Source organism: Dermochelys coriacea, chromosome 2 (genome assembly GCF_009764565.3).
Source record: "Dermochelys coriacea isolate rDerCor1 chromosome 2, rDerCor1.pri.v4, whole genome shotgun sequence".
NCBI lineage: Eukaryota > Metazoa > Chordata > Testudines > Dermochelyidae > Dermochelys > Dermochelys coriacea.
Genome location: NC_050069.1, coordinates 44,679,381 through 44,703,767, shown reverse-complemented (window position 1 = coordinate 44,703,767; position 24,387 = coordinate 44,679,381). Strand labels below are relative to the sequence as shown.

Genomic DNA, 24,387 nt, shown 5'->3' with positions numbered 1-24,387 from the left:
AAATTTCTTTTGAATGCGTAAAATATTAACCATAATGGGTTCATGAACTTATTTTGTTTTTAATTTAATACATAGCCTTCCACCTCAAGCTCATGAGAAGGTTGTATTACTGCAAATGTAGATATCCCACTGCCACTTTTATTCAAGCACAATAGTACTATTCATTTACCTTGTTGCTTGAATAATGAATAGTACTAATAAATTTGGATCAGATCCACTGGCTTGTTAAATCAATGTTGTTCTGCTCTGGAAGCACAAAGGAGACTTTTAAAGCCAGTTTAACCAGCTACCTGTGGATTCCCCCCACATAGTGAAGGTGTGGATATGGAGCTGCCTGATTCCCAGCTGCCAAAACATGTAATGGCCTAGTTTTCAGACATACAGAACAGCTCTGAGGTTTTCACTCTTGTGCCAAGGATCAGGGCTGGTGTCTGGTGGCCATGGGTTTAATGTCACTTTTGCTCTTGTTCTCCCCTCCTAGATACACCAGCATTGAAGCAGAGTAGAGCATAGCCAATCCAGTGAATTTAGGCCATTATATAAAGTGTATGTTTCTATCCTAGACCATTATGCACAATATTATATATGTGAGTATGTATAAAAAGAAAATCCAGTTTTTGTTCATTTTTCAGAAAATAGTAATTTAATTGAAACCTACAAAAGCCAAGGAAATCCTCAGATAAGGTGTCGTTCACACTTCATAGTGCCCATTGACATTCCAGAGGTCTCCAAACATACATCACTTATGCAGATGTTGTATCAAAACTAACATTGGTAGAACAATCTGCATTTAGTGTCTGACCACTAAATTAGCATAAATTGCTTCCTGCAGTATGTAAGTTCTCTCCTCCCCTTTTTCTCTCACTCTGAATGGAACCTAGCCTTAAGTATACATGTAAAGGGAGGCCTGTAGACCTATTAGCCTGCATTGAGGGACCATCTCCAAGAGCAGTGTTTTGATGGATCTGAGAGGGAAGATGCTCAAGTGCACATTAGCTGCCTTTTCAGCAGTGCTGGCTGGCAGTCACATATGCTGTATTCTGTACTACTCTGGACACTGGGAATTGGACCAATACCTGTAGAGAGAGGTCAGGAGGAACAAAGGGGTGAGAAAAGGAGAGCTTGTTGGGAAGGAGATGGTGGAAAGGAAAGTGTGTACTTAAGAGTAAAAGAGATGGAAAAGGAGAAAAATAATTTAAGGCATGGGAAAAATAAAAAGTAGGAAGAGAAGGGTGAGAGAGAATTTCTTAATACAATCCTAAATACAATTTCTAAAGAATTTCTTAATACAATCCTATTCAAATAATAGCAATAAATATGTATAATCATTAATACAATGATGTAAATCACTTCAATTTTAGTCAGACTTATTTCATTCCTGTTGTAGTTTTGAATTACTGTTTTTAAAGCATTGTATAGTTTTACCATTTCTTTTTCATAGGCAGCAATATGAACAATTGGCTTTTGACTCGTCGGATGTTTTTGGTGGATAGTTTAAGTGGACAAGAGAATGACTTGGGAAGACAACCAAGAATAATTCGAATTGCTAGCAAAATAATGATCAGGTGAATAAATGGCAGTGTATGTTTTACATACATAAAAGATGAAGCTGACCTAATGAAATGCAGTTGCACTATTACTGCCAAGCCTACAGATTCCATCCCCGGAACAGAGGCCTGTCTCAGTGTATCCTTTGCTACTTTTCTTATTGCATAAGTAGAAGGAAGTAGGCAAAAATTCTATAGGACATTTTGAAGGCTCTCTCCCTGATCAAAATGAGAATGTTCAAAACTGGACTTGCATGTGCTGAAGTTACCCTGGTTCTCGTCCACCATTTAAGATTGAGGTCAGGATTCTGTAGTCGGCTAAATCCATTTTTCACCACATAAGCTGTGCACAAAGTGAACTTAAAATGGTAGGAGATGGCCAGTGGAGAATTCCTCTGTGTAGGTAAATGCAGATTTGAGGTGACACCTTGGCTTCTGGAAAGCTGGAATCATTAGATCTAGTCTTCTGCTGAAGTCCAAAAGATCCTGTTGGAAAATAGGAAACCTTTGACCTGCCAAACCTAGTTGGTAGAGTGGAAGAGATTCTCCATGCAGACAGATCAAACAGTAGTAGATTCAAGAGAGTCAAATGCTTTTATCATAGAGTGTATATTACTTTGAAACAGTCAAAACAGTCTTGAGCTTTCAGGGTCCACTCTAAGGTATACAGATGGAACAAGCCTTTCTGAAAGGGTTATTCCATGTACTTCCTCTGGTCCAATGAACCACATCTGCCTTGGGATGTGGATCATAAGATTCTTGCAAAGTTCATGAACTCTTGTTAGTCTGTTCTTTCTACCAGGTCTCTGTGAAGACAGTTTTTAAAGTCATAACATAGCACAGCACAGAGAATCAGAGCTATAATACTGAGAGCTGATCCACTATGTTTCAGAAGGAAAAGTGTTCCTATGCCTTCCCCCTGCCCAAGTGATCTCTGATTTCCATCTCAAACAAGCCTCTATATCTTGTATCTTTTCTTCCAAGCCTCAGTTGTATCGAGGAAGGTCATGCTCCAGTATTTTAGATGTTCGGGGGGGCTTACATTTGTTGTTTATATTGAGCCAAACCTCTCCCCAGGTTCCCCAGACATGTTTTGATATGTGAAGGTAGGACCCAGGAGTTAGTCCATCTCAGCTCAAAGGCTGTCCAGATTGATCAGACTATGTAAAATTGCTATGAGCTGGGAGACATTCAACTACCTATGCATACCAGAAGACATAAGGATAGCCATACTGGTTCAGACCAATGGTCAGTCTAGTATCCTGTCTTCTGAGAGTGGTCATTGCCAGATGCTTCAGCAGGAATTAACAGAACAGGGCAATTTTGAGTGATCCATACTCAGTCTACTTCCAGCTTCTGGCAGTTGGATGTTTAGGGACACCTGGAGCATGGGATTTTGTCCCCATTAGCCACTGATTAACCTATCCTCCATGAACTTGTATAATTCTTTTCTGAACCCAGTTATACTTTTGACCTTCACAACATCCCATGGCAACGAGTTCCATAGGTTGACTATGCATTGTGTGAAGAAGTACTTCCTTTTATTGGTTTTAAACATTTGGCTGATTAATTTAATTGGGTAACCCCTAGTTCTTGTGGTATGTGAAGGGGTAAATAACACTTCCCTATTCACTTTCTCCATACCATTCATGATTTTATAGACCTTTGTATTCCCCCCTTAGTCGTCTCTTTTCTAAAATGAACAGTCTCAGTCTTTTTAATCTCTCCTTGTATAAAAGCTGATTCCATACCCTTAACATTCAAATAGATCTAAGGCAGCCTCTATTAAATATATATGCACTGTGTCCGTCAGTGAAATATGGAAATGTGCTGCTTGGAGGTTATAGATTCTTATGTAACATTATTTTGTCAACTTTTGCCTCTAGATCTCATGCCCAATCTGAAAGAGCAGTCTTGCAGTTGCTTTTAACTACAACCTTTGGACCATCTCTTGGCGATTAATTGCTCGTTAATCTGCTAAGAGTGCGGCAAGTTTTGAAAGGAAAAAATGGTTACATAACATACTAAATGTGGTTATCTTAAATGATTGCTCATATGGAATCAACACTTCCTCCTTTACCTTCCCCACTTCTTCAGAGTCCCCTGAATTAAGGGAAGAAACTGAAAGACAATGTGGGGTTACTTCCACTTGTATACTCTGAGAATTCTAAAAGGCAGGGATAAATATCTATCTAGAGGATTCTAAACTTGAGTGTTAAGAGCACATCCATATGAAAAGTCACCTTGGAGAATCAGTTACTATGGTAAACTTTTTTTGTAGAGAGGGTGAAAGTGCACCTTTGTATTCCAGTCACTTTTTAATTGCCATAGAATGTTATATTTCTAAATCCAATGTTATTGATCAGATTTTTTTGTTTTATATTTAGAATTTTACTTTCCAATCAGTTTGTGTTTTCCAGCTACACATTTTTTTATTTGCATTTCTGCAGTATTCGTCTTATTCCCAATACTCAGAGAGGAACTATCTATCCCCCTCTAATTACCATTGCCTACAAGGATGTTCTTGTCCAAAACCCAGATGCCCAGAGTGTGATGGTGAGTTCTTTGTTGTTAATGAACAAAATTATTAGGGGTGCTCTTTGACAGTTACATTTGAGTTTACACTTTACAAATTTAAAGATGAAATCAGCAGAATTTCTAAATCTGTTCAGTATTAAGATAGTAGATCTCAATAAAATGTAATACATTTTAAAAACAAAACAGTTGAAAACGTTTTCCTTTTCCACTTTCCTTATTTGAACCTTCTGTACGTTAAAAAACAAGTCATCTAAGATTATGTATTTGCTTTACAGTGGTATAGCATGCTGAAGTACAAATTAAAAAATAGAAACAGATGTATTAAGAATTGAAAGAAAAGGCAACTCTTGTGAAATAAAGGCACTGAATTATAATATTTTGATCAAGAAATAGCATATTTTCCTCTAAAATCCATGTATTAACAGGAAGCAAATATGGCGTGGGTGTTCTGGCTTAATCAAATTTAAGTACTGGTAAAAGATCCATTTCCACCTACTTCCAGACTGGAGATCTTCCCAAAGTCACAAAGCTAAACTTGGGGAGATTCAGTCTGAAACCGCAGGACAAAGATTTACTCTCTCCTTTACATATTCTTTTGACCTCAGTCCATTTTTTTAAGAGCCGATGTACAGTCTGAGGAGAGCTATTTTAGATCCTTTAATGTTGTTGGTTTCCTTTTACATTGGTGGAAAATCATATGTGACTGAGCAAACTAATTATTAAGGGCTTGCTTTTTTTTCCTTACATCAGTGTAACTCAGTCTACTTCAGTGAAGTTATCCCTGATTCATGTTGATGAAGGAGCAATATCAAGCATTCAGTAATTTTTCTGGGGAATGTGAAGGATGTACACCATTATGAGGATAGCCGGAACACTGGTTGTAGCAGTTGAGTTAGTTTATTATTTGTATTTATTTACTTTTTGTATCCTAATGTTTAGGTTTCCTTCTCAGTTAATTATGAAATGAACCAATCAGAGGCTCAAATTCAGACAAATGTAAGTCTCTTGCCTCCCTTAATCTGTCAGCGTATTTGTTAACTTTTATATAAAAAAGACAAAACAAATCTGCAAACAATTTGTTTTCATTCTCTTTAGATTGCATTGGGTGTGCTTGGTGGACTGGCAGTTTTATGGTCTCTTCTGAAGACTGCTGGCTGGAAGAGGCGGATAGGGAGCCCTATAATTGACTTGCAGGTATGAAAACTGGTTGTAATGAAAACCAATTTTCAACTATAGTATTAAGTACCAAGTGAACTATATAACTTATTATGTATTACAGTGTGTATAATTGTGTGTGTCTTCACACACACACACATAAAGTAATTTTCCTGTTTTAGAGCTCTATGTAATACACTTTTATAATTACAGACAGTTTTGAAGTTCTTGCTGTTTTATGCTGGAGACCTTGCCAATGTTTTCTTTATCATCACAGTGGGAACAGGGCTTTACTGGCTTATTTTCTTCAAAGTAAGTAGAATTTTCAGATTTGTGATACAGATATTATTTTTTGAGTAAATACATTGCATTCATATTTTTACACACCTTTATTTTCCCTTTTTTGCCATTTCTGGTCAGACTGTCAAGGCAAGTTATATACATAATACTCTGTGTTTTGTGCCTAATCTTTGTGTTTACCTCTTCCCCTCCCTTGAGGCTTCATAGTGCCTGCAGTGTATTTAATGAAGTTAGTCAAAATCTTTCAAAAATTCAAAAATATTACATGAGAAATTTCAACAAAATTTATTCCAAAAACGTTCATTGTTTTCAACCAACTCTGGTATTTAGTATGATATTATGCATGCAGTCTATATGATTTAATTGTAGCTCTTCACTTACAGGCACAGCAGTTTGTCTCAGTTCTTTTACCACTTCCGTCTCAAGAAGAGGATTTTGTTACGTATGTAGGATGTGCTTTTGCTCTAAAGGTAGATGTTTTGCTGTAATGGCAATCATAACATTTTAATGGATGTTGTTTTTCACTATGCCTGTTTACAAATATCTTGAATGTTATATTTTATTAATAGATGGAAGAAATCCTTTTGGGCAAAATCATTTTTCCTTAAAAAATTATTTTTCCTGTCTTTTGAAGGAAAACAGATGAATAATCACCTATAGGAAGTCTTTCACATTCATTTAAAAGTACAGGGGAAAGAAGTATGGACTGGATTAATGGACTATAAGGTGGATAGAAAGCTGGCTAGATTGTCAGGCTCAATGGGTAGTGATCAATGGCTCCATGTCTAGTTGGCAGCCGGTATCAAGTGGAGTGCCCCAAGGGTCGGTCTTTGGGCTGGTTTTGTTGAATATCTTCATTAATGATCTGGAGGATGGCGTGGATTGCACCCTCAGCAAGTTTGCAGATGACACTAAACTGGGAGCAGAGGTAGATACGCTGAAGGATAGGGATAGGATACAGAGGGCCCTAGACAAATTTGAGGATTGGGCCAAAAGGAATCTGATGAGATTCAACAAGGACAAGTGCAGAGTCCTGCACTTAGGACGGAAGAATCTCATGCACCGCTACAGACTAGGGACCGAATGGCTAGGCAGCAGTTCTGCAGAAAAGGACCTAGGGGTTACAGTGGACGAGAAGCTGGATATGAGTCAATAGTGTGCCCTTGTTGCCAACAAGGCCAATGGCATTTTGGGATATATAAGTAGGGGCATTGCCAGCAGATCGAGGGACGTGATCGTTCCCCTCTATTCAACATTGGTGAGGCCTCATCTGGAGTACTGTGTCCAGTTTTGGGCCCCACAGTACAAGAAAGATGTGAAAAAATTGGAAAAAGTCCAGCGGAGAGCAACAAAAATGATTAGGGGACTGGAACACATGACTTATGAGGAGAGGCTGAGGGAACTGGGATTGTTTAGACTGCGGAAGAGAAGAATGAGGGGGGATTTGATAGCTGCTTTCAACTACCTGAAAGGGGATTCCAAAGAGGATGGATCTAGACTGTTCTCAGTGGTAGCAGATGACAGAACGAGGAGTAATGGTCTCAAGTTGCAGTGGGGGAGGTTTAGGTTGGATATTAGGAAAAACTTTTTCACTGGGAGGGTGGTGAAACACTGGAATGCGTTACCTAGGGAGGAGGTGGAATCTCCTTCCTTTGAGGTTTTTAAGGTGAGGTTTGACAAAGCCCTGGCTGGGATGATTTAGTTGGGGATTGGTCCTGCTTTGAGCAGGGGGTTGGACTAGATGACCTCCTGAGGTCCCTTCCAACCTTGATATTCTATGATTCTATGAGGTGGAAAGGGACTTGGGTAAAATAACAGTAAAAACTGTATCAGAAACCAAAACATTGTATTCTAAAGAGAAGAATAAACATCACTATATTAAATCATGGCCAAAAAATGTTCCTAACCATCAAGTACAATTAATTAAACTCTCCCTTTGTAGAGTGGCAACTTGTTTGTAGACCTCAGAATTTAGTGGTTTCCCTGCATGGGAAAGTATTTCAATTATGCTGGATTTTGTACTAAAAATAGTAATATGCCCTATTGGGCAGTCATTTTCATCAACTTTTCTTCCCTAGTAAAGTGACTGGAACAAGTCAATTTTTGTCATGCATTTTACATTGCTTACATTTTCTTGATAACACTAGACATTGCACATATCACTATTGTGCCGATTAAGTATGAGGTCCCGTAGAGGAGCTGTACTCCATGATTTACAATAATACATAACTCTTTAAATATTTCAAATGCTTTACAAATTAATTTATGATGGCATCAGAACTTCATAATAAAGTTACAACCTTGTGTACAGTTGGGAGTATTATTCATTGTTTTGTTACATTAAAGGAAGAGTATCTGTTTGTTATGACTTTATCTTTTCGTAAATGCTACTGCAAATTTATTTTTACTTACATTTCATTGTATGATTTTCTTAGGCTCTGCAATTTTTCCATAAGCTGTTTTCTCAACTTACTGTAGATGTTTTCTTTATTGACTGGGAGCGACCTAAAGGCAAAGTCCTTAAAGCCGTTGAAGGTAACTTGTTTGTATAACTAGCTTCACTTAAATTCAGACATTACTTTCTCAAAGAATAACATTTTGAAAGCTTTACCCTTTGTATTTTTTCTAGCTGAAGGTGGCATAAAAAGTGCTGCTGCACCTGTGAGCATATGGAGGACATATTTTATAGCAAATGAATGGAATGAAATTCAGACTGCGAGGAAGATAAATCCACTCTTTCAAGTGCTTGCAGTTCTTTTCTTTTTGGAGGTATTTTTTAAATTAAATTTTGATGTAACATTAGGGCCAGTTTTTGATGTTTGCCATTCCTACAGCAATGGGAGGCAACCTTCAAAGATTTATCTGGAAAAATTGTCTTAAAGGAAGAAACCAGTGTTTTGGTATGGGGCTTTATATGCCATTGCTATAGTCCATTATGTAAATCAAAAAAATTTACTATTAGGGCATGTCAGCACAGAGCAGCAATGCCCATTAGAGGAGTGTGATTTATAAAGCTCACCATGTGTTGTGCACTCACTGTCCCAAGTAGACCCTGCTTTCCCAGTCCCTGCTTTATATAAATTTTTATTATTTACTGAAACTCTCAAGAAGAGGAAATTAGAATGAAAATAACAGATTTTTTTCAATGATGCTATTCATTGCTGTATTATGTATAGGTGCCTGATTTAAGAATAAGCTTTTTCTTTAATCTCTCTTCAGGTTGTTGGATTTTCAAACCTGGCATTAATGGATTCTTCTTCAAGTCTTACAAGAAGCAGTGAGAGTTACATAGCTCCCTGGAGTCGCATTCTGAGATTTGGTGTGTCTACTGTCCTCTGGCTAGTCATTGCCATGTTACAGGTACAGCTCTGGCATATGTAAATCTGAATCATCATTATGGCCCTAGTTGACCAAATCACTTAACTTGAAGAACATCAATAACTTCCCTTTCCCTTTATGTGTCTTTTTAAGTGTTTTGCTGAATCAGGATGTATAGGTTACTTAGCATGTCATCAATTTGTCCAAGTCACCAGGGGTCTCATGGCTTCCATAAGATCTTGCCTTTCAGTCACCATCTTGAATTTCCTGTCTGAGAAGTATTCCCTTATCTGCTTTATTTTGTTTTTAAATAGTCATGGAGTGTCTTCAAATTTTAAACCAAGCTTTTAAAGTGATTGCTGAAACTCACCTCCTTGGAGGAGGGACTCAGAAAGGGAAGCAAGGTTTTACTGAGCCCAATGTGAAGCTGACAATTGCTGCAGTTTGTCATTTGCGACAGCTACATTTTAAGCTAGCTGTACTATAATTGAGAAAAGAAAGTCAAAGCTGATGTACTAATAAATAAAAATCTGGTTTGTTTCAGATCATATTCTTTGCTGTATTTTATGAGAGATTTGTAGAAGATAAGATAAGACAATTTGTTGATTTGTGCTCTATGAGCAATGTAAGTAATTTTGATTTCATCACTGCAATTGCTATTTTTTTAAATGGATTAATATATTAGAAGTTAAGAGGTTCCATTTCTTTTTAGCTTTAAATATAATGTTGTACTAGCTAATATCCAAAGCTAATGTTCTTTATCATTGTGTGTGTCCTCAGCAAGCTTGGGGTTCTTGCTGTGGTGTACAAGAAGGCTTCAAATTGCCTGTAATATGGGTTAGGTTCGAAAGAGTATACTGTCATAAACATCATACAGGGTTTCAGGCATGTAACTCCAAATAGACATATGACTATTTCTTCATGCTTTTATTTGAGAGTGAAGCAATAACAAATCAGGACAGAAGTAAGGCATGCAGTCAATTTATTGTAGGCCTTTCTAATTGTTTGTATTATAGAGCTTTTTCCTCTTAGAAGCTTCTCTGTTTTAATATGTTCCTGGTTACAGTTTCTACTTGCTACTTTTGGTTATCCATTGATTTCCTTTACTCTAATTTAAATACCCCTCACTGATGTAATCTTTCTCTTGTAACCCTACTTACTGATTGCTGTCTGGATCCACCCCAGTTTTCTTCAGGTTTAAATTCCCATCATTGAGACTTAGTAGCTGTTCTCTTATCAACCAAGGTAGAACACAACCAGAACCAGTCAATACAGCTCATTTATTTGACCAGAAAAAGTGTGGGTTTTGAATATCATTCAGCATTTTTTCTGTTTTGAGCCCTCCCGGGCTAAACCTACCACTTCCACAAAGCTTCTGGATTTTATTACCCTGTGTAGTTAAAGACCTGAACCCACGTCTGTTGTGTAAGTTAGGCTGGAGAGCTAAACTAAAATCTACTGCATGGAGGTGACCCAGATAGCTTTAAGAAGCCATATTAGTATGACAGACAAGTGATGTTCCTTACTGAGTAGATTTCTGTTATATATAGCTTGCTAGGAGTTGAACTGAAACCATTGAACTTATTTATTCTACTTCACTGAATGCCTTTTGAATTTTTTTTATTAGGACAAAAGCTATAGTTTGTTTTTTTCCAGAGTCCTTGACTTAGATTTTTCTACTCAGGAGAACAGCTTGTGACACTGGCTGTTAATAATCTGAACTCTAGGACTAGCAAAAGCGGTTTTGTGGACCTAGGTAAATTGAATTGTATGTATTGCACATAAATTGTTACTAAACATTTTTCTGACATACTCATTTTGGTATTTTAGGACCTATTTTATCCAAGTAGTAGAACTGGCTCTGCTGGTATCCATTAGTAATTTTTTAGTTTTGAATCCATGTATTAAATAAGCTATTTTTTTCCTTTTTTGTTTTTTAGATTTCAGTATTTCTCTTGTCACACAGATGCTTTGGGTATTATATCCATGGTCGGTCTGTGCATGGACACGCAGATACCAATATGGAAGAAATGAATATGAACCTAAAGAGAGAAGCGGTATGCAAAGGAAATACAAATATACATCTTTTGATTCCCTTTTTGTAACTGAATGTAGAGAGTTTGGTGCATAACAGGTGCACAGTTGTATGCCATATTGCACTCTGAGTTTGTTCTCTCCTTATGGAGAGAAGGAAGAATTGTAAGAGTTGGTCCTGAAATAGCAATCACTTATTCGTTCTTCTACTTCAAAGACTGATTCCCTGGTTTATTGAAAGTTCTGTATTTCTAAAATATAATTCTTTTTCTCATGTAGTTAGATACTATTGTTTTGATACTGCAGCTGCTTTTATACTCTTAGCCCTCTGTAAAGAGGTGTCTATTAAGAGACTTTCATAAAGAGGCAAATCTGAAAAACACTTGTACAGAAAACAGTTTATTCTGACTGCATTCTTCAATTCCAAATGCAGCTCTCTGGTGGCAGTATTAATTTATTGTAGAAATCAGCTTGAATAGATGTTTTCACACTCATCATAAAATAAGTGTCTGCTTAATCCTGCAGTGAAGTTAATTTGATATTAGTGACTTGTCATTAAATTTCAGTTTTCCAGCATCACTGCAGGATGAACTAGGGAGAAAAGGTGAGTATCCTAAAGATACAAAGAACTTTGACATTCTAGTAAATAAGATAAGGAAAAACTTAATTTTGAAATGTAGTTTTTTATCCTTAAAAAGTTCTCTTTAAATTGATTCTCCCCTCTCCACTTTTCCTTTAGTAGCTTAATTTAAAGTAATTTAGAGAGAAGCATTTTCATTATGTGGGAACATCAGTTTTTGAAACCTCAGTCTTTCCTCCTTTGCTGTTAGGTTTTTTGGGTTTGTTTTTTAAGTAGGAACAAAGAAAAAGATGGAAAGAGTTGGGAACTTAAAGGAGCATGGTGAGGGAAAGCAAAAAATAAGGGAAAAGAACTGAATAAGGAGAGAACAAACAAATTAGAAGAACTAATAAGCGATGGCTATTCCAGGACCAACTCTTACAATTCTTCCTTCTCTCCATAAGAGAAGAATTGAATAAATTGTATTCTCCTGCTTCCTAACAATAAGTGAAGAGTGTGTGTGAAGATCAAAGATGTTCTAAAACTAACAAACTGTGTGCTGGTCTAAAGTAGGAAATATCCTCACAACAACTGGTATCGGGGTTCTTGTCCTAAAATACTTTTGCTGTATAGACTTAGTGCCAAAGGATTCAAATATTCAGATATATCTAACCTTCTGTACTTGCATGAGTCATTTTTCTGCGGAGAAGCAAAGAAAGCTGCATTTGGAATTGAACAATGCAGACAGAATGAACTGTTTTCTGTACAAGTGTTTTTTTCAGATTTGCCTCTTTATGAAAGTCTCTTAATAGACACCTCTTTACAGAGGTCTTAGAGAGTCTAAAAGCAGCTGCAGTACCAAAACAATAGTATCTAACTGGTTTGTACATGCATATTTTCATTTCTTTATGCTATTTTATGTTGTTTCAATTGTGCAGGAAAATTTGTGTAGTCAAAGAGGTTTATTACCCAATACAGATGGCCAGACATTTCAGATTTCCATTTCAAGCAAGATGAGACAGCAGTATGATAGGATTCATGAAACCCTAACAAGGGTATGTATGATATTTTTTACACTGGCATTTTGCTATGTTTATATTTAAAACCAATAAGACCGACCAAGGATGTGTGCAGTCTTTAAATTAATTTTCACATCATAATATTTTTCAGAAACATGGTCCTGCTAGACTTTTAGATTCATCTGCAACTACTTTTGAACAGAGTACTAAGACATACCATACCATGAACAAATTTCTTGGCTCCTTTATTGACCATGTATGTATACAGACTTTATTTATAAGGCTAAATAGAATGAGAGAGTGAGAGATTGAGTGAGAGATGAGCGATTGTGATTTACCTTTTGGGATATAAGGTTAGAGACTGGTCAATGGAGGTTGTATTGTTACTACAATACTACTTTGCAGGAGACAAAAAATAAGTGTACTGCCCAGTAATTCCAACACACTTTTCACTTACATCAATTCCCTGGATAGTATGAATTCATTGTTTAACAGATACTCCTGGGGGCAAAATTCATGGCCCATGCAGATTTCTTTGCTTCTCCGCAGAAAAATGACTTTCTGGCGGGGAAGCAAAGGGAAGCTACAAGAGCAGTCATGCGCCCCTCGGAGCAACCAGCGGAGCGAGGTAAATCACTACGGTGGGGCTCGGGAAACCCCAGCCAGTGCCAGGTCAGACCCAACCCCAATGCATCCAGAACCCCCAATATCTAGACTCCACCGCTGAGTCCCCTGCACCCAAACACCCACCCCTCCGAGCCCACCCCCCTGTGTCCAGACCACCCCCACCCCCAGAGTCCCATACTCCTGCACCCAGCCCTCACCAGCCTCTCCCCGGCCGGGGGGTCCTACCCTGAGCCAGCTCAGCTGTTAGTCCCATCGAGGCTGGGGTGGGGGAGAAGGACACTTCCCCTGCACGGAGCAGCCGGGCAGGGGCCAGGTCAGACCAAACCCCAGAAACCTACTCTGGCTCTGCATCTCCCCCTGCTTCCGGCCCCATCACTCGTCACCTGTGCGGGGAGGAATCACTATATGGGGCACTGCTCCCCTGTCTGCCCAACCCTCCTGCATCTGGATTCCTACCCCCACTGAGCTGCCCACACCCAGATTGGCCCACATAAAACCCTCTCACCCACACCTGGATCCCCCCACACTACGTCTCTGCACACTTGGATCCTGCCATACTGAGCCTGGCTGCCCACACCTGGTGTTCCTGGCACACTTTTGCTCACCCTGGTGAGTTGCTTCACCTGCTACTCTTGAGGCAATAAATAAATTTGGAGGTTACAGTACAGACTGGGGCAGTCCTGGCCCATGCACTGTGTCAGAGTCAGGTGCAGCCTCACCACTAAGTCGGTGTCCTGGAAGTGAGTTGCAGGGTGATCTTCCACCTCCGTGCAGCCAGTGGCTTGTGCTCCCCGTGGTTATGCTGGAGCCTCCACATCTATTTATTGACAAATAAAATTTGCAGAATTTTAAAATATTGTCTGCAGAATTTTTAATTTTTTGTCTCAGAATTCCCTCAGGAGTAAACAGAATGCACAGTAGTTTTTAAATTCATACTGCTATTTTAAGTAGTAAGTACACCTTTTGTAAAGTGCACTTCTAACATTTTTTACCCTGAGGATCCCAGAGCTAAGTATTAGAGGGTTTTTTTGTTTTTTCCTCTTGTAGGTTCATAAGGATATGGATTATATTGTAAAGGACAAGTTGCTGCTTGAACGAATTATTGGCATGGAGTTCATGGAACCAATGGAAAAAAGTATCTTTTACAATGGTATCAGCTTGATCTCTTTGACTTAATATTTATTTCACTATACATGTGCAGGGTGCTATTCAGACAAATAAAATGTCATGTCCCCTGCCCTTGGGGTTCACACTCTAAATTGGAGTTTCCAACAGAGAGGTGTGATAATGAGAATTGTGAGGGTATGGGAGACACCTGCTATGCATTAGCCAGGGTGACAATACCTTGGGTCATGAAGGTTGTTCTTCAATGGCATGACTTTGTAACGTTTCAGTCTTAGGTATCTGAAGGGTTGCTACCTGGAGCTGTGTACACATTTACACAGTACTCGTTATGACTTGGCATCTAGGACTGATACTCACATTGTGGGGGGAGGGCAGGCCAAGCAGCTGGCCATCAGACCTTGTTTAATTAGAATGCCTCTCAGCATAGTTGATGATTGTATTGCTTGTTAAACTGCCTGAAGTGGGGAATTTGCAGAAGCCATTTTCTGAAGGAAAAGCAAGGTTACTCATCAGGAACTATCATGATTTGAGGCTCTTGCCTCTGCATATTCACAATATCCACTCATCTTCCCACCTTTCTCGGAGTTCTGTTTCCCTAGGTCTACCAGGTTTAGTGGAAGGAAATGAGGAGGTTGAGTCTGCACAGCTTTTTTTATAGCCTCTCCTCCAAATACTCAGTTCTGGGAAACAGCACTTATACAACCCCAACAAGCACTGCTTTCTAGAAAGTTCACGTGGTGTCAAGAGTTTGTATCTCACAGATGTACAAGGCCACACTTGAACTACATTTAATGAGCAGTAACTTTTCTTAGGGAGCACAAGAGGAACCAGTTTCAGGAGAACAGGGGAAATTCCAGGATTTCAGCTGCACTTGTTGATAAATCCTGCACTGCATCCATTAAACTAGAGCAGAGAGACTTAATGTGTTCCCCCATTTAACTTACATAATATAGGGATAACCACACATCACTTCATGTGGCGATCAGGTCTGTATTGTATTACCTGTATTTTGTGGAGCCTGTGCTATATCTGGAATCCGCAGCTGTGTGATAGTTTACAGATGACATGAACAGTTAAATGTTACTACCTAGGAGAACAAAATGGGAGAGGCGAACCACAGCCAGTGTAAGTTGGGTTTGGGCCTTTTTGGGCTAGTTCTTGAGAGAATAAAATGGAGTTAAGAGACTCCATGCAATGTGCCAAGCCACCATTAGGAGATATTTACCTTAAAATGTATGGAAATTGGCTAACCATTAGGAAACCAGATTAGACACATGCCTCTCTGAAGCTGTAGAAAAAATGGGGGAGGATTTCTCTTCTCCAATTACTTATATTCAAGTAGATCTGTTTCTTGTTTTTATGTTTCCTGGTCAAAATATTTTCTGGTATATTAATATTGTTTCTTTTTCTTTGCTATTATTATTGTTGTGTATAAATTCATGTTTCTCTTTCGGGAATATTACATATTGATAAAAGACATAGAAGAGGATAAGTGATCTGAACTTGAAAACATACTATATTAATACAAAGGGATTACTCTGTCCTGAAAACCAAATGAGGAGACATAACTAAAGACCTCCTGTTACTGAGGCCCTGATTTAGCAACGCATTTAAGCACATTTAATTACTTTGCTGAATCAGGGCCAGAATCAGCGCTTGCTCAAGATATTAGTGACAAGGAACTCAGAGGTGCATATGACATAAAAATGGCTAAATTTACTATCAGTCTGGTTCAAACTTTCAGATTAGGTGCATGTAGGTATATGAATGCAGTTGTGAATGTTGCACACCTGTTTTTGAAAATCTGGCACTTTGTCAGGAAAGCTATATTGTAGATTATATTTAAAAGTTACTATGATATTTTTGGTTGAGACCAATATCATGATTATGCTTCTGTGGTGCTTTTCCTTGTCCTAAATTTCCATTATTGTTTTATCAATGATCTTGTAATCTTAAGTATGATGACCTGTATTAGGGAACTTCACAAATTATTATCACAGAAATTCAGATTTAATTTATATTTTTTTGCAACAAGTTATTTTCTTTCTATAGATGAAGGACATTCTTTCAGTGATGTTCTCTTTTACGGCAATGAGGCCACACTTCTCATCTTCGATATACTGTTTTTTTCTGTTGTGGATTTGGCTTCCCAAAGTTTTGTCCTAGCAGCTGTTCTTACATATTTGCAACAGGAGGTAAATTTACATTTTTTTAAATCCCATATTTTAAAAATAAGGTAGTTTATCTAATTTATGTATTTAATAGGGTGTGCTCAAAGAAAACTACACTAACAAACTATTTTAAAAAATACTGGATTTTCTCCTAAAATAAGAAGACTTATGAACCAAAAAAAAAAAATTACACTGCTTTTTTATGCACCATGTATGTATAGGACACAAATAATAGCGCTCAAAAGAAAATACACAGAGCAATGAAAATTAATCAGAGTCCCAGAATAGCTAATGCTGGGACTTGCAAAGGGGCCTAAGGGAGTTAAGTGCCCAAATCCCATTGAAATCTAATGAGCAGAGCACCTAACCCTCTTAGGCCCCTTTTGGAAATCTCCACCAAAATGAATGTATTTCCATTAAGATGTAGTTTCTTCCTCTTTCTCCTTCACACAATTCCATATGTGATCAACTTGATCATGTTTGTAAATGTCACCAGTAGTAAAAAAAATTTGGAATATAAACTGTTTAAGATATGACTCGAAAGTTCTGATGTAATAAGTACAAATATAAATATTTGGAGGGTTCAGTCTTTTCCTCAAAAGGGAAGGGATGCTACAAATATAATTAAAGGATTTGTATTTTGGACATAACAAATTGCTTGATTCTCCACTCTTGGAAAAACATCTTGTATTACAGTATCATTAGTGTGACGCACAAACAATCCAGGTCATATGTTGTTACCATTATCATGATCATAGTTTACAGGTTTTTAAGAGGCCCTCGGCTCAGCCTCTTAAGTGTTGAGGGCTGCTAATCTGTCATTTAACATTTGATTCCTAAATAAAAAAGGCTAGTGTTAGTATAGGAGCCTGTCTAATGAAGGTGTACTGTTGTGGAAAGTCCAAACATTTGACAGAGTACATAATTGATTAATTATTTCGTATCATGTACAGAAACAGAATTATTTAAAATATTTCTTCCATTGTTAGAAAACTTGATTAATATTATTTTTAGATTTTTAGGTTTATTCGTAATACTTCTGGGCAGAAGAATTTGGCATCCAAAACCTTGGTGGATGAAAGATTTCTTATTTAATTGACTCAGAAGTTGAAATACTTTGTACAGGAGCTAATCATGGAATGAAGCCATCTTGAGCTACAGATTAGTCTGCAGTGCTATGTAAATATTAATGTAAAACTTTTGACTTTTTCTTTTTATATTGTGTGCTAGAAAGTTTTGTTTTTGTATAACTTTCAGATGTTTGTGTTGTGAATAGTAAACCATATGTCTTGAAATAAATGGTATGTGATGCCAAGACAGTCAGAAATCAAGCTGAGTACTGTAATTAACACAAGATAAAATCCATTTATTGCCTTCAGTGAGGGTATATGCCATTTCTTTTTAGGAGATAATTTCAGTGCTTCTGTTGCTGACTGGGGTCATAGTTTTCCTCATATATACATGTTTCTAAAATAGCTTAAAGAAATTATCCCTTATTTTCAGAATTTACTATGAAATACAATATTCATCAAATGTATTTCAGGTTCATCACAAATGAGGATCTGCCCTGAATCCTAACTACTATTTAAAAAATACTTAAAAGACCTTTGAGACTAAGTAGTTGAATCTTTCTCACTTATCTAAAACAACTTCAATGTGAAAGTTTAAACTGTGTGATTGCTGATGTAGTTTGATCCTCTTTAGCCCACCCTTTGGGTTTGTCTAATGTATCATTGGGGCAGTATTGCTTTTTTTTTTCTGCACTGATTGCACATAACAGCACATGTGTGTTTGAACGTTTGGTAGTCTCACAACCATAGAGCTGTGTGGCCCAGTGAATAGGGCAAAGGATGAAGACGCAGGAGGTCTTGATTGTGTTCCTGATCTTCTGTGGAATTAATGTTACCTTGAGCAGGTCACTTAACTGCTCTGTGCTTGTTGTCATAGCCATGAAATTGAGGCACTGATACTTATCTTTTTGAACTGCTTTGAGATGCTCTGTGGATGGAAAGGACTGTGCAAGTGCCTATTCTTATATTATTGTTTTAATATATTCCCTGATTATCCCATTTTCTGACATCATTCCCTCATGATTTAACATAGTGACCATATCCCACATAAACTACTTCAGCCATTGGAATGTAATCAGCTAAATAGTTGTTAAAATGCTGCTTACTAAAGGTTCAGGGAGATTTTCAAAGGCTAAAGGGGAAGGTGAGTGCCTAATCCCCAATTGTACCTTTGAAAAGTCTCCCTGCTAGTGTGTTTTAAAATAACATTTGTTTTTCAGTAAATGATTACTCCACTGCATGGTGTCACAGTTTCATAGCCACGCTACTTGTCTTAAGATAATTCAGCAGGGAACATGCAAAAAACATAAAGATCCAAGTTCAGAAAAGCATCTCTATTTAAGAATAGCACTTAAGTACCATTTAAGACAGTGGGACTTAAGCAGGTGTTTAATTTTAAATGTGCTTATCTGACCCAGGGCCAACATATCTTATAGAGGTATTCTATTTGAGATTCTTCTTACCTACATAAAGAGGAAGATGTCTATTATGATGCCATATCATGTCTTTAAGCTGTGGTTACCATAGATTTAAGTCTCAAAGCCATTACATATCCAGTATGCTTACTTTTGGTTTGCAAAAACAAATGCTGCTTGCTAATTCAGAATAGTTACCATTAACTGGTAAAATGTTGTGACTCTCCTGAGGTCACAGTGGAGTTAAATGGCATAATCTGAGGGTCTGACTTTCAGTGGGGCATCCATTTATTCACATGCAGATTATCACAAGACTGTATCTCCAAACACACCTTATGTGCACTAACACCTGTTCACACAGATAACTGATACTAATACTGTATATGTTTCAGAGTAGCAGCCGTGTTAGTCTGTATTCGCAAAAAGAAAAGGAGTACTTGTGGTACCTTAGAGACTAACAAATTTATTAGAGCATAAGCTTTCGTGCTCTAAACTTCAGTGAGCTGTAGCTCACGAAAGCTTATGCTCTAATAAATTTGTTAGTCTCTAAGGTACCACAAGTACTCCTTTTCTTTTTGCTAATACTGTATATGTACGCACAGTACTTTGTTCAGGCACGTTTTGTCGTAAAGAGTCTTCAGTGCAAAAATTCCAATACCTGTGTGAACAAGTGTTAGTTCACAAAACTGTGTGTGCTGGTGTGGACAAATTGGAGGCAAAAGCCTGGAAATCAGGTACAGTAACTAGGGCTCACTGTAGCTTGGTTTGTTGTTATCGTTGTTATGATAGCTTTAAAGCATAGTTCTCCTTTGAATAGTGGCTGTATAAATGACATTGTAGTGTTCTGCGGTGGTGTGTCTCAATTATTTCTTTATGAAATGTGCTCCATTGAAAAGTAGAAAAAAATCTTTATAACTTCCAACCCTGCAAACTGAGTGTTTTGCCATCTTATGTATTATGGCCAGTAATAAAAATTCTGCAACCAAAATTTATGCCCTCATGAAACCTGTGCAGCCCCATTGCCTTGAATGCCTTTGCACATGTATAATTTAGCAGATCTTAATAAACAGTTTTGTTGCTGAGGTACAAGATGATCTTGTACAAGATGGTAGCTCACTGAGTCTTGACTAACAGGCGTTAAAAGCTCTAGAAACTAATTTTTGTCACTAAAATGAGCAAATAGACCTTTGAATGCATGCAGTGCAGATCTGTTGTATAAGAAAGTGCTGTTTTTATATAGTCACTTCTCAGAGTATAACCACTCTTTAAATATACCTTCTCAAAAATATTTTGATTTATTGCTTACTTGAGTCAATTCAATTATACCTCCTCTTAATTTGTAACTAATTACTTAATTAGTAAGTTTAATCAATTAAGATTTATTACACTAGTATAGTCTGGAAATAATTCAGTGGGGAGGTACTACATAACAGTTTTTGTGTGTATCACACAATAATCACAACTCAGGTGCATAATGAAGCATCTAAAAAGTATGCTCTCTCAGTGTTAATTTGCTTACAATAAAGTTAGCTTTCTATATAATTTCTGAAGTTCTGTTTTATATTATAAATTTGGTTTGAAAATTAGCACTCCTTTTTACTTTTTAGCATTTTTTCACAATTTCTATCACATTTTATAGTCCTTTTAGTAACTTTATATTTAAGAGAGTCATTAGGTCCTAGTAGAACCATCAATACTGTCCTTGAATGGATGTGTTACCTGGCATTTTTATTTCTGTAATTGGCTCTCAGTGATCAGGTTAAGGAGCTGTTCAAAGAAAACTTGCCTATGTGAGGGGATGGATGGGTGTTCTATCCACAGCTTAGGTTTGACCTGAATACCTCTCTTTAAATAGGAAATAAGCTTTTCCCTTTCACTCTTCCTAAACGGTCAGTTCCTCTGTGAAAAGCAGCTTCCACTCATTCTTTGTTAATTTTGAGATTGAATTCACAGAAGACACTGGTTTCAGAGTAGCAGCCGTGTTAGTCTGTACTCGCAAAAAGAAAAGGAGTACTTGTGGCACCTTAGAGACTAACAAATTTATTAGAGCATAAGCTTTCGTGAGCTACAGCTCACTTCATCGGATGGTAACTTAAATACCACTTTTGGTCCAGTAAAAGATATTACTTCATCCACCTTGTCTCTCTCTAATATTATAAACCAACATGGCTACAATAACACTGCATACAACTTTTGGGCAGAGCACACAAAAGCTTTGGAATCCTTACAGTTTGGAGGGATTTTATTGAGGGGAGGGTTTCACTTGTTAAAAACAAATTCTAAGTAAATACAAAAATGTTCTTTCCGAGTTTGTTAAATATCTCTCCTCCTGTGTATTTTCTTTTTCTGGGCATCTAGGTAAGAAAGAGGGTACTACCCCTACCAAGTTGAAAGAGCTCTATGTAAGCTCAAAAGCTTGTCTCTGTCACCAACAGAAGTTGGTCCAATAAAAGATGTTACCTCACCCACTTTGTGTGGTTTCAGCTGAGAGAGACAGTTATGAAATAATTGCAGATGATGAAACCTTCATTAGACAGTTGAATTTTTCTTTCATACCTGCTTTATAATAGCTACGTGAAAAGCATCGGTTGCACTTGGTTCTCATTTTGGTGGACATTTGTTCAAGAAATAACCCTTTTTGATTGAATTTCCCAATTACATATTTTTACTAATTAATTGTAGTGGATCTTTTTCATATTTGGTTAGTTGATTTGTACTTTATGCTTGTAAACATTTTATAATAAATCATATGATATTTCTAACTTTCCATTGTACTTGTCTCTGAGGAGTAAGGGAATTTTTAAGGATTTGGGGATTTTTTGATACATGATAATTGTTCTATCATGATGATTGAGGGTTTTATCATTCCTCCTACTTCAAGGAACTTGAGAGGAACTGATCTACAGGAGAGGAATGCTGCCTCTGTGTATCATCCTTGTCCCTCAACCTGCGGAAGGTCTTTCATAGGTGCATCATGGGAACTGGGCTTTGTAGATGGTGAGTGGATAGCAGAATGGCTTCTCTGCTATATTGTGTCACCACACCTGCGGGATGAACTAGTTTATTGCTGGGTGCCGATGCCCTATGATAACAGTGCTAAAAATGTCAATATAAAGTAAAAACAACGTACAATGACTAGGTTGCATGCCCCAATACCTTTTAGAAAAGGGACTGAGTGTGCGGAAAGGAAAATTAAAATCCATATATAAATACTAGAAAACAGTAAAAAGGAAAAGTCTAGATTTTTTTACATACATCAAAAGGGAAGAATGAATGAAAAACAAAAAACCCCAACCAAATTCCTTATATATAGTCAGTTCTAATGCGGCTGGCTTAAATAATGATAGTAAGATTTTGCATACGCTTGCTGAACTACAGAGAGTGTCTGTCTCAGAGCCTGGGTGCCACCATTTCTTTCAGGCACAGTCCTTTGAGCAGTAGTGCTACTATGTTCGGAGATAGAGGGTTGTTCCAAGTAAAGCACAGTACAGCAAGTCAGTCTGTGGGTCACAAAGGACTGGTGAAATCGCTGTCCTCAGGAAAAGCTGCAGCTTCCAAATACTGAAAAGATAGAATAATGATTCCTGATTGCTACTGAAAACTTAATTTTCATTAAGCCATGGACTAAAATTAGCCCCTAGTTACCCACCCTTTTGCCTTCCTGCATAGATAGGGTCATCACCAACAAATGAAATGTATTTCCATCCCCTGAAGAAAAATATCTATTATATCCAGGTGGACCTTCAACAAGCTACCTCTTGTCCACATCTTAATCATCTGTGACTGGGTGAGACAGTAATGTAGATTAAGCCTTCACATATTGTTGACACTGAGCTCTTACTGCCCTATCACTTCTCCTAGTGATTTGACTCACACCAACAATGTCTATAAATCTGACTCCTGGCGAACTCCATAGGAGAAAGCATCTGAGGCTGATTAGAAATTATTTAGCAGAAGCAGCTAAAAAGTACCTGACAGGAATGAACAAAACCACTCAGCTACTGTTTTAGCTGCTCTACAACACACCAGACAAACTAGTTGAAACTATAGTAAAGAACAGAATTTGTCAGACACGATAAACATAATGTATTGGGGAAGAAACATTGTTTTTGTAAAGGGAAATCATGTCTCATCAGTCTACTAGAATTCTTTGAAGGGGTCAACAACATGTGGACAAGGGAGATCCAATGGATCTAGTGTACTTAGATTTTCAGAAAGCCTTTGACAAGGTCCCTTAGCAAAGGCTCTTAAGCAAAGTAAGCTGTCATGGAATAAGAGGGAAGGTCTTCTCATGGATCAGTAACTGGTTAAAAGATAGTAAATAAAGGGTAGGAATAAATGGTCAATTTTTAGAATGGAGAGAGGTAAATATTGATGTCCCCCAGATGTCTGTATTGGAACCAGTCCTATTCAACATATATATAAATGATCTGGAAAAAGGGCTAAACAGTGAGGTGGCAAAATTTGCAGATTATACAAACCTACTAAAAATAGTTAGGTCCAAAGCAGACTCTGAAGAGCTACAAAGGGATCCCACAAAACTGGGTGAGTTGGCAACAAAATGGCAGATGAAATTCATGTTGATAAATGCAAAATAATGCTCATTAGAAAACATAATCCCAACTGTACATATGAAATGATGGGGTCTAAATTAGCTGTTAATATTTAAGAAAGAGATCTTGGAGTCATTGTGGATAGTTCTCTGAAAATGTCCACTCAATGTTCTGCAGCAGTCAAAAAAGCAAGCAGAATGTTGGGAATCATTAAGAAAGGGATAGATAATAAAACAGAAAATATCATATTGCCTCTATCCAAACCCATGGTACACCCACATCTTGAATCCTGCCTGCAGATTTGGTCACCCCATCTCAAAAAAGATACATTGGAATTGGAAAAGGTTCAGAAAAGGGCAACAAAAATGTTTAGGGGCATTGAACAGCTTCAATATGAGGAGAGATTAAGAAGACTGGGACTTTTCAGCTTGGAAAAGAAATGACTAAGGGGGGGACATGGCTGAGGTCTATAAAGTCATGACTGGTGTGGAGAAAGTAAATAAGGACGTGTTATTTACTCCTTCACATAACATAAGAACTAGGGGTCACCAAATGAAATTAATAGGCAGCAGGTTTAAAACAAAAGGAAGTATTTCTTCACACAATGCACAGTCTACCTGTGGAACTCCTTGCCAGAGAATGTTGTGAAGGCCAAGACTATAGCAGGGTTCAAAAAAGAACTCGATAAATTCATGGAGGATAGGTGCATCAATGGCTATTAGCCAGGATGGGTAGGGACGGTGTCCCTAGCCTCTGTTTGCCAGAAGCTGGGAATGAGCGATAGGGCATGGATCATTTGATGATTACTTGTTCTTCTAGTGTTTGCTCATTACCCTTCCAATTAGATGTGCATGCACCGTGTGCACGATTGTTAGAAGGTTTTTCCTCTAGCAGTACCCATCGGATAGGCTGTGGAGCTCCCAGGAGTGGCACCTTTATGACAGTGTCTATAGGTC

At 37.7% G+C, this 24,387-nt stretch overlaps 1 protein-coding gene across 3 annotated transcripts in view; it reads left to right on the top strand.

Annotated features, from left to right (window-relative positions):
* TMEM67 (transmembrane protein 67) overlaps window positions 1–20,117 on the top strand; it is a 63,549-nt gene extending 43,432 nt beyond the window's left edge. For 2 of the 3 annotated variants that reach the window (XM_043507612.1, XM_043507614.1), the window contains 16 exons: window positions 1,442–1,565; window positions 3,998–4,103; window positions 5,025–5,081; window positions 5,181–5,279; window positions 5,454–5,552; window positions 5,924–6,010; window positions 7,976–8,075; window positions 8,170–8,309; window positions 8,760–8,900; window positions 9,403–9,483; window positions 10,799–10,915; window positions 12,390–12,506; window positions 12,622–12,726; window positions 14,145–14,247; window positions 16,275–16,417; window positions 17,408–17,771. In XM_043507612.1, coding sequence (XP_043363547.1) covers window positions 1,442–1,565; window positions 3,998–4,103; window positions 5,025–5,081; window positions 5,181–5,279; window positions 5,454–5,552; window positions 5,924–6,010; window positions 7,976–8,075; window positions 8,170–8,309; window positions 8,760–8,900; window positions 9,403–9,483; window positions 10,799–10,915; window positions 12,390–12,506; window positions 12,622–12,726; window positions 14,145–14,247; window positions 16,275–16,417; window positions 17,408–17,488 — 1,700 coding nt within the window. In that variant the 3' untranslated portion in view covers window positions 17,489–17,771. Of the gene's footprint in view, window positions 1–1,441; window positions 1,566–3,997; window positions 4,104–5,024; window positions 5,082–5,180; window positions 5,280–5,453; window positions 5,553–5,923; window positions 6,011–7,975; window positions 8,076–8,169; window positions 8,310–8,759; window positions 8,901–9,402; window positions 9,484–10,798; window positions 10,916–12,389; window positions 12,507–12,621; window positions 12,727–14,144; window positions 14,248–16,274; window positions 16,418–17,407 lie in introns of all 3 variants that reach the window. The other variant, XM_038392009.2, reaches the window with a different exon arrangement.
* Window positions 20,118–24,387: the final 4,270 nt, after the last annotated feature.